General features: G+C 46.5%; 1 protein-coding gene across 5 annotated transcripts in view; it reads left to right on the top strand.

The window, feature by feature from the left end:
• The window catches only part of NSUN6 (NOP2/Sun RNA methyltransferase 6), a 37506-nt gene that overhangs the window by 17023 nt on the left and 3617 nt on the right, over nt 1–16866 (top strand). For all 5 annotated transcript variants that reach the window (XM_066585708.1, XM_066585706.1, XM_066585705.1 and 2 more), the window contains exons 7-10: nt 1948–2029; nt 3329–3448; nt 11188–11329; nt 14894–15045. In XM_066585708.1, the coding sequence (XP_066441805.1) occupies nt 1948–2029; nt 3329–3448; nt 11188–11329; nt 14894–15045 (496 nt within the window). The remainder of the gene's footprint in view (nt 1–1947; nt 2030–3328; nt 3449–11187; nt 11330–14893; nt 15046–16866) is intronic.

Genomic DNA, 16866 nt, shown 5'->3' with positions numbered 1-16866 from the left:
GCTGACGTGGATTTCCTCTATACGTTACCTCCATTTTTTTTCGTGTGAATTCTAGATAATCCACCAGGCCCCGCCCCCTTTCCCATAAGCCTCACCCCCTTTTAGAAAAGTTGCCAGCGGGATGCAAAAATGCCCAAGAGTTCCAAATTTGAAAATCAGTCCCCATTCTCTGTCAGAAAATGTGACGTACGAAGCTTCATACATTACCTGTAGGACTACAGGATCAAACTCGGCCCCCACATTGCTGCGTTGTGAAGTGGGAGCACAGGAAACCCATAAATCTACCTAATCAATAGCATTAACCGTTACCCATAACAATGGGGAAGCAGAATTATATTAGTGGCAAAATAGGATAAAAATCCAGATGAAACTATACTGTATCTCAGACAAGGGGGCACTAACTTTTCAGACAACTTCTGCTCACCTACCGGCTTGTGTCAGTCTCATCATTTCTGTAATATACTTGCATTCAAAAATTGATTACTTTCTCACTGTAAATCACGTTTGAAGTAGCTGCCACTAGGGGTCTCCCTTCCACTATCTCTGCAAGCCACTGTCTGGCATTAGCTACAGAGCTTCTGTAGTAACAAGGGGGAAGGGGGGGGGGGGGTATCTTCACAGGCAGCTCCTGTGCACTTACAGGCTGCAGGCTGACAGATCTGCAGACATTGTGATAAGGATCTCCACAGTCTCTGCCTCTCCTGCTGTCACAGTGTGTGGGTGTTTGTCTGTGTGCACACATTGTAGTGGGTTTACTAACAATTTGTCCAGAATGTCTCTAAGGCCTCCTTCCCACGAACGGATTTCCGCCGCGTAATTCGCGGCGAAAATCCGCTGCGTTGCCCGCAGCTATTAGGTTCTATTGAACCTAATAGCACAATGCTCACGATGCGTAATTCCACCGCGGAATTACGCACCGCGATTTCTCCCGTCCTCACCCGCAGCATGCTCTATTTTCTGCGGGTGAGGACGGGCTGTACGCACTGACGGCTTCCATTGCAGTCAATGGAAGCCGTCCGTTCACGCTATCTCCCGCTGTAACCAGCAGGAGATAGCGTGAAAAAACGCTTTCCCGCCCATCGCCGCGCGTCATATGACGCCATATGACGCGGCCGGCCGCGTCACGTGACACGGCCGGCCGTGCACGTGACACGGCTGGTGACGCGGCGGTGACGGGCGGTGACGCGGCGGCGGTGGGCGGGGAAGCGATTTCACGCTATCTCCCGCAGGTAAGTATAGGGGCTCTGGGGGGCGCCGTGACGGGCTTCGCAGCGGAATATTACGCGGCGGAGCCCGTCACGCTCGTGGGAAGGAGGCCTAAATGTCTGAATCATACTGGGAGAGCAGAGGGGTGGGCATTCAGACACTGTCTCCTTGCTGATTGGACTAGAGACAATGCAGTGCAGCATGGGAAGTAAGGGCAAGGAAGTACAGGGCAGTGAACTACTGGCAGAATGTTAGGTTTGTTGCAAAACAACAAAAAATAGAGAAGACCATTAAAAAAAAAAAGAACTTACAGACATAAAAAATGGGTGCAAACAGCAGCAAATGAGGGTAAAGAGGACCTGGGGTATATTAGAAAACTTGTTGAAAACTCAAGTACGCTTAAAGGGAAATGCGTCTGTTACTAATACATATAGAATTAGGGATAAAGAAATTAATGAAGTGGCTCAACTTTCTGTAGCAACTAGTCAGACTCCAGCAAAATTAAACTAGAAGCCTGATTGGTTGGTATCGGTAACTTCTGCCCCTTTCTCTTGCATTGAGTGTTGAGAACTCTCCACTATTATGTCAAAGGGTTGTTTTGGAACACGTTGCTATGGCCGCATGTGGTCAGTAACGTGGCAGGAGCCATGTTGTCTGTTGAGCCTTAATTTTGCATATATGAGTTCATGACAAAATAGCTCAACATGTAGAATTGTTGTTACCCCTCCTTCTCTTTTATAGGGGAAAAGGCATCCGAATGACAGAACCCGTGTACTTAAGTCCATCTTTTGACAATGTCCTTCCTGGATACATATTCTTACAGGTAATTCCTAAATGCATTTAAAGTGAGTGTCCAATCTAGGATAAACCAAGATGGCCGCACTGCTTCCATGACTGCTTGATGCACACTGTTAGCTCTCCGTTTGTCTTTCCCTGCCACTGACCCTAATGCCAGGAACCACTGTCCATGAGCATCTGTCAGTTACCCCTACTGATGATACTGTCTGAAATACTGTCCCTGAGAACAGGGGGCACTAGGACCAACCGAGTAGGCTGAATAATGAACCAAGGCTAGGCACATATAAACAGGGAATGAGCAGACAAAGCCAGAGGCTAGGAAACGAGATGGAACTGACAAGAACAAACTACAATGTACTAGAACATGGAATAGTGGATTGATCACCAGCAACCAGACTGCAGAAGCCAGAAATACTTAAAGGGGTTGTCCCGCGAAACAAAGTTGGGGTATACACTTCTGTATGGCCATATTAATGCACTTTGTAATATACATTGTGCATTAATTATGAGCCATACAGAAGTTATTCACTTACCTGTTCCGTTGCTGGCGTCCTCGTCTCCATGGTGCCGTCTAATTTTCAGCGTCTAATCGCCCGATTAGACGCGCTTGCGCAGTCCGGTCTTCTTTCTTCTGAATGGGGCCGCTTGTGCTGGAGAGCGGCTCCTCGTAGCTCCGCCCCGTCACGTGTGCCGATTCCAGCCAATCAGGAGGCTGGAATCGGCAATGGACCGCACAGAAGACCTGCGGTCCACCGAGGGTGAAGATCCCGGCGGCCATCTTCGCAAGGTAAGTAAGAAGTCACCGGAGCGCGGGCATTCGGGTAAGTACTATCCGGTTTTTTTTTTTAAACCCCTGCATCGGGTTTGTCTCGTGCCGAACGGGGGGGGGCTATTGAAAAAAAACAAAACTGTTTCGGCGCGGGACAACCCCTTTAAATGGAGGCTAACCAATGAGGAACTCCTTCCCTAAGAGAGTTTGGCAGAGAATGAGGTCCGATGGATAAGCTGTGGGAACATTTACATGGCAGCAGTCCCAACCATATGTTAGCAGGGAGAGAAATTGCAGCTGCATCCCCCTCCTCCCTGCCTACCATTTACTATATATGACTCTGAGGGACTGAGGAAGGGTCTCAGCAGTTACAGAGCCCCGAAAGCCAGGGAGGGTGAACTGCAGGCTTCTAGGAGTTAAGAGGATGCTACTAAGAAGTTTCATACAGGTATAAATTACCATTTATACATAAAACGGGAGGGGCTAGTTCGGCTAATAGCGGACATCAGCGGGGGAGGTGGATTATTGGACAGTAATATATTTTTTTATCCCTAGAATTTACCGTCCGCTGTCGTTAGCCATGTCTTAAACCCTCAACCTGGTGAACGGGTGTTGGATATGTGCGCTGCTCCTGGAGGAAAGACCACTCACATCGCCGCTCTAATGAATGACCAGGTAATCTCCGCTGTAAGGAGAACATGTCCAAATCCAAAAGTTAGAATGGAGTAATCCCAATTACCGTAGGAGTGATGGGAAGTATGAAGGGGGAGGAGTTATTACTCTGTGGGATGTATGCGTTCACGTATGTGCGATGAACGGCCACTTTATCGGAGACCCCATCTAGTAGCGCGTTGGCTTACAACAGGCTTATTCGGAGGAATATGGACGTATCCAGAGTATATGTTACAACTGCTTTATTAGGAAATAGCGCTTAATGACACAAAGAAGGACGCGCTTCGAGTCAATCCAATCTCGTTCACCTCTAAAATCAGCGTCGTCATTTACATATTAAAATCTAATTAAAAACAACTGTTTCATTAACCCCTTAATTAACTGACTTCATTCCTCCCAGAAACAGCATCACAGCGTACATCGATAATGAAAACTACATAAGGAACTATGGATAGGACTCGTTAATATATAATAACATTCATGAAGAATCATTCCGTTCTATAATCCACCAGCATTGTGTGAGAGAATGAAAGTCATGACGAATATCACATATACAATGTGTAAGAAATCCTGACCAAGTGTGCCTAAAGACCTGGAACCACAAATACAGTCTAATTAATAAAAGATATTATTACCAGATTGAAGGAATCGGTTACAGCAGTAATCAGTTAGAAAAGTCATCGTTCAAAATGAAAATAAGAACTACGGAGGAATTATTATGGGAGAATAAAACTAGGAATAACCAATTCAGAACGGCTGGTGCTTTCTACTCCATGTAACAGAGAATTCTAGGCCTTCAGAGGTTTATTTTATACATTCCTTCCAGTACTCTGCCAAGATAGAATTACTAACGAAGTCCTTAACCAGGGAGTCGCGGTAGTGGCCAGAAGTAGTAGAAATCTCCATGATCGGCGATCACCAAGTTTATTCCACTCCAATCGAAAAAACGAAATCCTTAAAGGGGTTCTGTCACTAAAAAAGAAAAATGCTCTACTTATCTATTCCTCCCCCATCAGTTTACTTACCAGATCTTCACCTCCCTTATCTTCTCCTGTCTCCTGCAGTCCAGGGGGTCACTTCACCCCCAGCTGCCCGATTCTTCTCCTTCCTGTGAGGTTACGTACATTTGGTTGGCAGTCTTCTGCCTGCCAACCAATGTATGTTACATCACAGCTCACAGGCCAGCAGGGGGACTGCCTATCTTCTTCAGAGATTGTTCATGCGAGCTGTCTCTGAAATAGATTACAATTCCTTCCTAGGCAGTGAAGCTGCAGCACAGGGATGTGACCTTCACTGACCCAGCCGGAAGGAGTTTGTGATAAAGCAGCCTTCATAACAAGCTGGGCCCAGCCTGCAGTGAGCTGACGTGGGGCACTGGAGAAGCTGAACCAGGAGAAGATGTGATAAGGAGACAGGCAGGGAAGGAACAGGTAAGTTTAGATAATTTTTTTAAAATGACAAAACCCCTTTAACCAGGGAGTCGCGGTAGTGGCCAGAAGAAGTAGGAATCCCCATGATCTGCCATCACCAAGTTTATTCCACTCCAATTGGAAAAACAGAAAAGACCGGCTGTCATATAAGGGCTTTTCTAAATGCAGCACATGGCCACATGCTGGGAAGTGCAGCGAGTTCAGTAATGGCTCTAATACAAGAACCTATAATATCAGAGTATATAAACTGTAACTCTGCTATGCGGTGTATATAGTCACATGTACGGAATGTGACATCATGTTGGATGTTCTATCCCTAAACTAAGGACTCGTATTACTAATAATAACCATTAATCATTCAGGAGTCACAGGACATTTTTTGGAAAAACATGCGGGTGAGACCGATAGAATGGTTTATTATGGTATCGATACAATCTCCAATAAACGCAAATTACAGGTGGAGCGCTCAGTGCTGTTAGAGAGGGATACTGGATCATGACTCTGGATACACGGGTCCCCGAGGGAAGGAACGTATATATATTAAAGAGAAAAAGAAAGGAAAAGGAAGAAAAAATTGTAAAAAATTTTAATAAATAGATCTATTTTTTTTGCTAACATATCCTATAGATTTTATTTAAGCAAGTGGCAATCACAGATTTGGGTTTTTTGCGTTCCTTTCTGTGATTCTGTTGTTTTTCCATGAATTCATTATACGACTGTTGCAGCATTTCTCTATAACCTCCAATATTCTTTGATCGTTATTTCTGAAATGATTCGTAAGATTCCTGATATATATATTAATTAGACTGTATTTGTGGTTCCAGGTCTTTATGCACACTTGGTCAGGATTTCTTACACATTGTATATGTGATAATCGCCATGGCTTTCATTCTCTCACACGATGCTGGTGGATTATAGAACGGAATGATTCTTTATGAATGTTATTATATAGAGAGAATTATTATCAGCTAGAGATGAGCGAGCATTGCCCTCAGCGAGTGCCTGCCCGGCAGGGAGGAACCGAGGGGAGATCTCTCTCACCCTGCTCCCCCCGCTCCCCCCTGCTCACTGCTGCAACTCACCTGTCACCCGCGCCAGCAGCTGAACCTTCTCTGCCGAGCGGGCAGGTACTCGGCTAAGGGCAATGCCCGATCCAGTAGTTGCCCTTAGCCAGTCCGCTCCCTCATCTCTAATAACAAGTCCTATCCATATTTCAAGATTGTAGTTGTCATTATCGATGTACGCTGTGATGCTTCTTCTGGGAGGAATGAAGTCAGTTAATTAATTGGTTAATGAAAGTTGTTTTTGATTAGATTTTAATATGTAAATGAACGACGCTGATTTTAGGGGTGAACAAGATTGGATTGACTCGAAGCGCGTCCTTCTTTGTGTCACTAAGCGCTATTTCCTAATAAAGCAGCTGTAACATTTACTCTGCATACATCCATATTCCTCCAAATAAGCCTGTTGTAAGCAAAGTGTAACCAGCGGCACCGAGTGGAGGGTGTGAGTGTGTGTGTGTATATATATATACCTGCACCATGCACAGAACATATACGAGCATTTGACAGCGGCAAGAAGGTGAGATGCTTCTTTTCTGGACTCCTTTGTCCTGCAGAACTGCAGTGATTCATCGTGGCGTAGATTCCACCGGGTGATGAGATTGTTCTGCAGGAATATCGGCCCCTGCGGACAGGAAGCTACTTGTAGTTGCCACAAATTAGATGGAGGTGCTGACATGTTCTGATCAGCTGACAGGAAGGGGTCATCAATACCTGCTGCTTGTGCCAAATTCTAGCTTCCCATCAGAAATCTGATTCCATCTGACCAGGTGATTTTTTTTTTACCACTGCTCAGAGATACAATTTTTGCGCTGTTTTCCCCCGCGGAGTCTCATCTTTCAGTTTCTCTTAAACATAATGGTGCTGGAAATGGTCGTCTGTTGCTATAGCCCATCCGAGCGAAGGAATGGTGCATTTGGACGTATTAGTTGGAGCACCAGAGTTGTATTTGGCTGCCCCTGACTGTGCAGGGCCTCATCATCAGAACGATTCCTGACATCCTCCTCCGACCCCTTTTGGAGATGAGTTGTTTTCATCCACAGGATCCCCTTTTGCTGGATGTTTTTCCTCAGTCCTGCCATTCTTGGTATACTCTCCACACTGTTACATGAAAAAAACTCCCCACGGTTGGCATTGAAATCCCAACCCTGGCTAGTCTGGCACCGATGACCTGGGCTCATTGGCAGTCGCTCAGATCGCCGGAAACTGATCCACGGAAAACTTGTCCCGTGATTTTATGCCGCCCACCCGGGTCACAGGGAGAATTTTCATACAGGGAGCTCCAATTGGGAACGGGCTGGGCGCTCTAATAAAGTGGCCATTCAGTTTATATAGTGAACTCCTTTTAAAGGGGTCTTCCCACAATTCATCACCTCTCCATAGGACTGCTGGGACGCTCACTTATCGCGGATTTGGCCGTGAATGTCGCCATACTTTGACTCCCCCCTTATTCCGCTGGCGCTCACTGGTCCTATCAGCCATCGTTGGGGCTTCTTGCGCCGCTTCATGCGGACCCTTGTTGCGCCCACTTTGAGGATAACCTGATAATTTATTCGCTGTTTTACATACACGGCGACTGAATCCGGCGCATGTTCCCATGCTAATGTAGTAATTTGCCTCCGCACACCTCCACCGCCCGTGATCCCCGCGGTTCGCTGAAGCTGCGCACTAAATAATTAGCAGAGTTTATTTGTGGTGATTATATCCTTATGAAAAACAGCAATTAACATTTTCCTGGCTGCACGGCGGCTCCTTATTGTTTTGCGGTATTAATTTCATCCATGTTGTGTCTCCGCGGCGCGGCCTGTAATGAGGTAAATGTACATTATTCAGTGTCTGGGGGGACGCACTTAACTATTTGCTGGCCGCACCTGATTCAGGATTTCAGGACATATTACTCTTTGCTTGTAAGACGCCTTTATTTGTCATTGTGGCTTTTTTTTCTTTCCTCAAGCCCCGCAGTACTTGTACCTTGCGGTGTTGTCTTATATCCATGAGCTGCGGAGAAGTCGCCTGGCTGCGCACTCTTTAGAAAGCTGTCCAAGGGTGCGTTCACACGTAGCGGAAGTGTTGCCGATCCGCACCAAAACCATCAGCATTTGCGCACCAGAAACGGAGTCAAAATCAAACACCACTGATGCGGATTTTGGTTCTGAATCAGCTGTGAGTCCAGCTAGTGTTTAAGGATCGCTATTACCGTTCCTGCCATGGCGAAGAGCGCCATTCACTGCTTTTACACCCCCTTCAACTCACCAAAGCGCTACTAAGCCCTCTTGTGCATCACCTGACCCCACTGGTCAGGTGATGCGGAAATGCAATCGGTAGCACTTCTGGGTGCAGGCAGTGAGTGGCGTTCTGCGTCATGGCAGGAACGGCGTTAGGTGTCTTTAATTGTCCCTCTTAACACTAGTTTAGCTGAAAGCCGCTTGGGTCTCACAGCTGAATCGGAGTTTTGACTTTGTTATTGATGTGGAAATGTTGGCCAGAAACCATTCATCGCAGAAAGGAGTCACAGGAGGATGTCAGGAATCGTTCTGACCAACAGGCGCTACACAGTCAGGCAAACTGCAGCTGAATGCACCGCTGGAGCTCCAACTCATCGCTCCTTAGCACGGACGGCTATAACAGCAGATGACCAGTTCTAAGAGAAATGGAAAGGCAAGACTCCAGCGGGCAACCGAGCGCAAAAAATGTATCACTGAGCAGCGGAAAAACCTCTCCTGGTCACATGGTGCCAGATTTCTGTTGCTGATGGAAGGTCAGAATTTGGCACAAGCAGCATGAATCGCTGACCCCTTCCTGTCAGCCGGTCAGAACATGTCAGCACCGCCATCTAATCTGCAGCAACTACAAGAAGCTTCCTGTCCGCGGGGGCCGATATTCCTGCAGAAGGATGTCATCACCCGGTGGAATCTACGCCACGATGAACTGTTAAAGTGGTGATTATCCGTTTGGTCACTTTATGGATCATCATTCTCCATGCTTCCTTGTCCGGCTGGAACCCATGAAGTGTTTCGGCAGTAGCGGTGGAGTAGTTTGAAATTGCTTTCTCCACCCCTCTCCATCTATCCGGGCTTGGGACCGATATGACAGGGTCAACGGGCTAGTAGATGGGGGCTGAGAAAGTAGCAATATTTAAACTCTGTAGAGGCAGAGTACTTTCATTAACCCTTTAATGACCAGCAGTTATTGCTGCGTCCCGGCCAGTTCTGCAGTTCTAGTATTTAAGCTTTCAAGACATCATAACTTCTTCTTCCTCCAGTGACATACTTACACGAGGGCTTGGCTTTTATCAATGCTACCATTTAATGTGCCGCATTATGTATTGGAAGACTTTTAAGAACTACTGAGTGGGACAGGGGTCAGTATGATCACCGCGATATTATAGAAAGAAACGGGCAAGTTGGTAATGCTTTAAAAACTAAAATACCTTTTTTTAAACAAAGACAAAGGGCTTCCAGCTATATATATATATCCCCCCCCCCCCCCTGCCCACGGGGCTCTGTGAGGGGTTGACTTTTTCGTTCAAAAGTTTTTTACTCAAAGTTTTTCCTTGCTGTTATATGCCTAAGCTCGCTTATATTGCAATATGATAGTTCTTCGGCCCTGTGAGCACAATGGGCGCCTGTATGAATATAATATGTAATGAAGGAAAAAAGAAAAGACAAAGAACAAGAAAAAACTGAAACAAAAAACAACAATACAAAAATAACTTACATACAAGTAGCAAAATTGGAGACACAAGACATTTTCAAAGGACAGGGAGACAGCAGGAAGCAGATTGGTGAAGGGGGGTGGACTGGAACATCAGCGTATGCTCCTTAGGAGAGTAATGCCCAGGCCGAGCTGTGGCCGCATACGCCTGGATCACATCTTAGATCTGTCCAGTATCCACCCACGTCTTAAATCCCTCCGATCCAGACCTGCCACGTTCTACAGATCTCGTCGTGGGCATCACTCTCTTCTTCCCTCATTAGGTCATTCAGCTCCTCCACCCACATCGCCCTCGATGGAGGCGTAGATGGCGACCTCCACAGTTTAGGAATAATTCTTCTGGTTGCTAGAATGAAGAATCTCAAAAGGCCCCTTGTAGTCTTTTTGATGGGACCTGAGAGGATTGAGAGCCGGGCGATCTTTATAGTTAATTTTCCTCTTGTCACGCAGATACGATTGTAGACCTTCATCCACAGGGCAGCCACCGTAGGGCAGCTCCACCAGATGTGGGACATGTTCCACCTATTGTTACATCTGTGTAGCTGGTATGGTTCCTGTACCACTGGGATAGGATTTTAAAGTTTAAGTCCTGTAGTTTACAAGCTGATGACATTTTATAATACAGAACCCAGGCTCTCTCCCAATCCTCCCGCGGAAAGCTCCGATTAGGTTCCCTCTCCCATGCCTCTATGTATGGAGGCATCTGGGCTTCCATCTCCGAGTCAGCATCAGCTCGTATAGGTTGGATATCACATGTCTCTGAGAGGTCTGGGACATACAGATCTGCTCGAATGGTGTGAGGGGACCAGCAAAATTCACCCAGGGCATCATGGACCCCACAAAGCTCCTTCGTTGGAAGTATTGCAACCACGAACCGCGCTGAGGTCCTCCTCCTCAATGAAATCCACCAGAGGCCTCAGACTCGAGCTCATCATCACATCCTGTAAGCCGGGCATTGGGAAGGATGGAAATTCCAGAATAGGGGGCCCCTCCACATAGAAGCTTCAAATTGCGGGTTGGAGACCAGGGGTTTTCTTGGTGACCAAAGCAGTGCATTTTTTTTTCCTGACAGTCAATAATGCAGGACTAGTAATATGATATTTTAATAAATTGGACCTTTATGGATGCAGCGATAACAACGGTTTTTAAATTTTATTTATTTAGTTTATGTGAAAAGGTTTTTTATTACTTTTATTATTTTTTATATTAATTATAAAATCTTTATTTTTTTTTTACTTGTTATTAGTCACCATATGGGAACTTGAATAGGTGATCGTTTGATCCCTGATACAGTATAGCGCTCCATATGAAGCATATGCTGTGGACGGCTTAACTACACGGGGTATGTGTAGTTAGGGCGTATATAGCCATATGTATGACAGGAAGGGGTTAAAAAAGCAACTAACGCCTAGTAGACAGCTATTGGTGCATCTAGATAGTTCAGCACTTCATTTGGAATGGATTGTAAGTTTCTATGTATAAACATATATAACATTTTCATCACCGCGGAGACGTCTCTTCTGTCCCCCTTTTATAGGGAGAAGTCATCGCAATGGATAAAATAGCCAACAAAGTAGAGAAGGTGAAGCAAAAGGCTTCTGTGCTGAAGCTCAACAGCATCCAGGCGTTCTGCTACAATAGTACCAAAGCCGTGACGCCCGACTCGGGGGACAGTCAAGGTAAGCTGAGATATGTTTTGCCCTTGGGGTTGATGTAAGATTTAGCAGTACGGGCTGTTACCTGCTTGCAGAACATAAGATGGGTCATTGTGTTATCAGTAATCTTAAAGGTGTGGTCCGAGACTTTTGGGAATTTTCTATTGCTACCCCTTTCTTAGGATATGTCATCAAGAGCTGATTGGCGGTTGTCTGCCGCTCTGGAAATGAAGGCTGTGCCTGCAGTACCAACCCGGGCCACTGCAATATGGACAGAGCTATCTGCTTCCAGCACTGTCCATACAAAGGTGCTGGGAATCGGCTGATTAGCCGTGATCCCCAGTGGTGGACCTTCACTAATCTTCTATTGATGACCTATTCTGAGCAAAGGTCATCAATATCAAAAGTCATGGACAACCACTTTAAAAGGTCATCAACTTTTCAACCAATTTCTGCTTCTATGATAGCAGTGTGATAACTAGCTAAAATTGCATATAATTTTATTTACCTAAAATGCCCTTCTTTGCACTGAAAATCCCTCTAATGTGCTGCCCACTAAGAGGAAACGATGACTTCTAATTTTCTATCCACTGCCTATTGTCTTGTGAACTCCGACTGCAGTAACCAAAATAACAACACAAAGAACAGGTAGAGAAGAGAGGTGTCTCATGCTGCCCGTAGAAGTTTATAATGGGGGAATGGAGGGAGCTACTGAATGGAGACAGAAGCAGTAAGACTCCCAGACATGCAGCTTCTAGTAAGCGTTTTATCTCACCCCAATGTTGGATTCACATGTACACTGCTCAGTACTGCTGTGTAATGTCCTAATGCTGCTGGTGGTTCAGGGGGTGCACTGCAGAGAGATGAGGAGAAGGATCACCACTCATGTTATGTCCAAACACTAAATATATAACAGTCTACATCCACCAGCTCAGAGATAGAGATGAGCTCCTGCTCTCCTATGTGTGCAGTGTATAGAGGACATCATAGCAGAGTCCACTTGCACCAGCTTAGAGATGGAGAAGAAGACAAGATCCTGCTCTCCTATGTGTGCAGTGTATGGAGACATCATAGCAGCAGTCTACACCCACCAGCTCAGAGACACAGAAGAAGACAAGATCCTGTGCTACTATGTATGCAGTGTATGGAGACAACATAGCAGAGTATATGCACACCAGCTCAGAGAGAAGAAGAGATCCTGTTCTCCTATGTATGCAGTGTATCTAGACGTCATAGCAGCAGTCTACACCCACCAGCTCAGGGATAGGAAGAGATCCTGCTCTCCTATGTGTGCAGTGTGTGGAGACATCATAGCAGCAGTCTACACCCACCAGCTCAGGGAGAAGAAGAGATCCTGTTCTCCTATGTATGCAGTGTATCTAGACATCATAGCAGCAGTCTACACCCACCAGCTCAGGGATAGGAAGAGATCCTGCTCTCCTATGTGTGCCGTGTATGGAGAAATAATATCCACAGTCTACACCCACCAGCTCAGAGAGAAGAAGAGATCCTGTTCTCCTATGTATGCAGTGTATCTAGACATCATAGCAGCAGTCTGCACCCACCAGCTCAGAGATAGGAAGAGATCCTGCTCTCCTATGTGTGCCGTGTATGGAGAAATCATATCCACAGTCTACACCCACCAGCTCAGAGAGAAGAGATAATGTACTCCTATGTATGCAGTGTATCTAGACATCATAGCAGCAGTCTACACCCATCAGCTCAGAGACGGAGAAGAAGACAAGATCCTGTGCTGCTATGTGTGCAGTGTATGGAGACAACATAGCAGAGTATGCACACACCAGCTCAGAGAGAAGAAGAGATCCTGTTCCCCTATGTATGCAGTGTATCTAGACATCATAGCAGCAGTCTACACCCACCAGCTCAGGGATAGGAAGAGATCCTGCTCTCCTATGTGTGCAGAGTATGGAGACATCATAGCAGCAGTCTACACCCAGCAGCTCAGAGATAGAGAAGAGATCTTGCTCTCCTATGTGTGCAGAGTATGGAGACATCATAGCAGCAGTCTACACCCACCAGCTCAGAGAGAAGAAGAGATCCTGTTCTCCTATGTATGCAGTGTATCTAGACATCATAGCAGCAGTCTGCACCCACCAGCTCAGGGATAGGAAGAGATCCTGCTCTCCTATGTGTGCAGTGTATCTAGACATCATAGCAGCAGTCTACATCCACCAGCTCAGAGAGAAGAAGAGATCCTGTTCTCCTATGTATGCAGTGTATCTAGACATCATAGCAGCAGTCTGCACCCACCAGCTCAGGGATAGGAAGAGATCCTGCTCTCCTATGTGTGCAGTGTATCTAGACATCATAGCAGCAGTCTACACCCACCAGCTCAGAGAGAAGAAGAGATCCTGTTCTCCTATGTATGCAGTGTATCTAGACATCATAGCAGCAGTCTGCACCCACCAGCTCAGGGATAGGAAGAGATCCTGCTCTCCTATGTGTGCAGTGTATCTAGACATCATAGCAGCAGTCTACACCCACCAGCTCAGAGAGAAGAAGAGATCCTGTTCTCCTATGTATGCAGTGTATCTAGACATCATAGCAGCAGTCTACACCCACCATCTCAGAGATAGAGAAGAGATAATGTTCTCCTATGTATGCAGTGTATCTAGACATCATAGCAGCAGTCTACACCCACCAGCTCCGGGATAGGAAGAGATCCTGCTCTCCTATGTGTGCAGTGTGTGGAGAAATCCTATCCACAGTCTACACCCACCAGCTCAGAGAGAAGAAGAGATCCTGTTCTATGTATGCAGTGTATCTAGACATCATAGCAGCAGTCTACACCCACCAGCTCAGGGATAGGAAGAGATCCTACTCTCCTATATGTGCTGTGTATAGAGGCATCATAGCAGCAGTCTACACCCACCAGCTCAGGGCAGACTGAGAACTAGCTATACAGCCTGCAGAGGAGAAACTGCTGGTAAATGTAGGCTACAAGTCATGCATTGGCCAGATATAGTGTTATTCCTCATCTAGACATGCAGAAGCTAATTTCATTACATACACTTCAGGACTTGATAGCGACATTGCATAGCTTGTTTCATAAACTCATGGCGCTGCTTGACTCAATCCAAAACATCAAGGTTTCCTCGAAAATGCCGAGTATTTTATGGAACCGCCGACGTGGTCAAATTATTTAGCGATGGTTGCAAGGTCCTTTCCTGTAGGTAAACGTTAAACCTTCTCCACCTGCCAAAGTAATGTTGGGATTTTACTGCAGCTCACAGGCTACTCTGTGTTGTAGGGGCCCTGGCCTTCATCATCAGTGACAAGGATCTGAATACTATCACTAACCCCTGAAGGACCGCCCATACGTCTTTTGTCGGCAGCTGCATCAGAAGAGCCATGGAGAGCGGGTGCTCAGCTGTCGGGTGACAGACTGGCACTTGCTGTAATAGGGACCGAAGAAACCTTCTATCCCTGCTGGTTAACCCTTTACTTGAGAAAGCAGAATATGGAAACAGACTACTTGGGGGGCTGGGTGCACTCTGTTATAGATGTTTCTGCATTCAGCATGTCCTAAGTGATTAATGTGTTTTGCATTGTACGTTCACCTTTCAGGTCCAGGTCCTCCATTTCCGCCTGAGTCCTTTGATCGTGTACTTTTAGATGCCCCGTGTAGTGGAATGGGACAAAGACCTAACATGTCCTGTGCTTTATCACTGAAGGAATTAACGTCTTATCAGCCTCTGCAGCGTAAACTGTTCAGTACGGTGAGTCTTCTCTGCTGTAGACATCTTGTGTGGTTCCTTCAGTATCCCCATGTGGCCCCTCTCAAGTCTCTCTCTGAGTGTTAATCAACTGTACTTCATGGAATCCTAGAATGGTAGAGCTGGAAGGGACCTCCAGGGTCATCGGGTCCAGCACCCCGCTCCGTGCAGGATCACTAAATCATCCCAGACAGATATTTATCCAGCCTCTGAAGACTTCCATTGAAGGAGAACTCACCACTGTGGCAACCTGTTCCACTTATTCATCACCGTCACTGTTAGATTATATGGGTTATTTCTCAGTAGTTGGTACTTAAAGGGGTTGTCTCGCGCCGAAACGTTTTTTTTTTTTTTTCCATAGGCCCCCCCGTTCGGCGCAGGACAACCCCAATGGATGTGTTAAAAAAAACAAACATATTACTTACCCGAATCCCCGCTCTGCGACGTCTTCCTTCTTCCTACTTCTTCCTTCACCAAGATGGCCGCCAGGATCTTCACCCACGATGCACCGCGGGTCCTTTCCTATGGTGCATCGTGGGCTCTGTGCGGTCCATTGCCGATTCCAGCCTCCTGATTGGCTGGAATCGGCACACATGACGGGGCGGAGCTACGATGACCAGCTCTCCAGCACGAGTGGCCCCATTCACCAGGAAGAAGACCGCACAGCGTAAGCGCGTCTAAAAACACCAGAAGACAGCAAAATTAGACGGCACCATGGAGACGAGGACGCCAGCAACGGAGCAGGTAAGTGAATAACTTCTGTATGGCTCATAATTAATGCACAATGTATATTACAAAGTGCATTAATATGGCCATACAGAAGTGTATAGACCCACTTGTCACCGCGGGACAACCCCTTTAAAGTAACTCACAAGTTTTAGGACAAAATTCTCTCCCAGGACTGGAGGTGGAGGGGGTGGGGGGTATATTACATGTAGTTGTTCTTCTCTGCTGTTCCTCCCCTCCGATCTGCCGGTTCCCGGTCCTGTTTTTGGCCTTGAAGATAGCAGACAGAATCTTCAGGCTATCTAATCCCTACAGTGTATTGGCAGTGTTCATACTATCAATGCTCTATACCTGCTCTCTGATTTGCCAGAGCTGCTCACATGATCACCACCAGCCAATCCTAGAGCAGCGCACAGTGTACATCAGGTAGTTAGAAAATTGCTGCAGCCATCTTCAACAGCTGAAAACAGGGCCCAAAACTAGCAGATTGAGGGGGCAACGAAGAATAACGACAGTAGATAATATAGCCCCGCCCCTCCTGCCCCGGTGGTAGTAGTCATCCACCTATGTCGGGGAAAGTTGTCCTCCTCTACACTGAGTCATGGCCGCTGCATCATGGAGGGAGGGAAGAGTCATTGTTGCCTGTTTTGGGGATAGGGTCATCGCTGTTCCCTGCAGCCCGGGGGTTGATTGTCATTCCTTGCATTGAGGGAAGGGAGGATGAGATGTTGTCCCCAGCGTCGGGTAGAGAAGGGGTATGTTGGAGATATCATCACTTACAGTAGCTTTAAGAGGTGTTCCTACCTTGACTTTTAATAGCTGAGTTGGTAAACCGCTGCCATGGCTACTGGCCCCCCAGCCCGAGCTCTGAGCACCGTGATGCTTCTGTACTTCTTATTGAATTGATTGTGAGCTATGGAAACAATGTAGCACAACACGCTACACTGTGTCCATAGCTGTAATGAGAACTGCGGAAACAGCGCTCTGCTCTATCCAGCAGGTGGTCAGAAAATAGAGAAGCCGAGTGTTCCTACCTCGGCCATGAGAAGCTGAGATTGGAATACCCCTTTAAGCATGCCTGTGACTAGCCGTCATGTA

Source organism: Eleutherodactylus coqui, chromosome 12 (genome assembly GCF_035609145.1).
Source record: "Eleutherodactylus coqui strain aEleCoq1 chromosome 12, aEleCoq1.hap1, whole genome shotgun sequence".
Lineage (NCBI taxonomy): Eukaryota > Metazoa > Chordata > Amphibia > Anura > Eleutherodactylidae > Eleutherodactylus > Eleutherodactylus coqui.
Note: the sequence above shows the minus strand (reverse complement) of the source record. Positions and strands in the feature narration are given on the sequence as shown.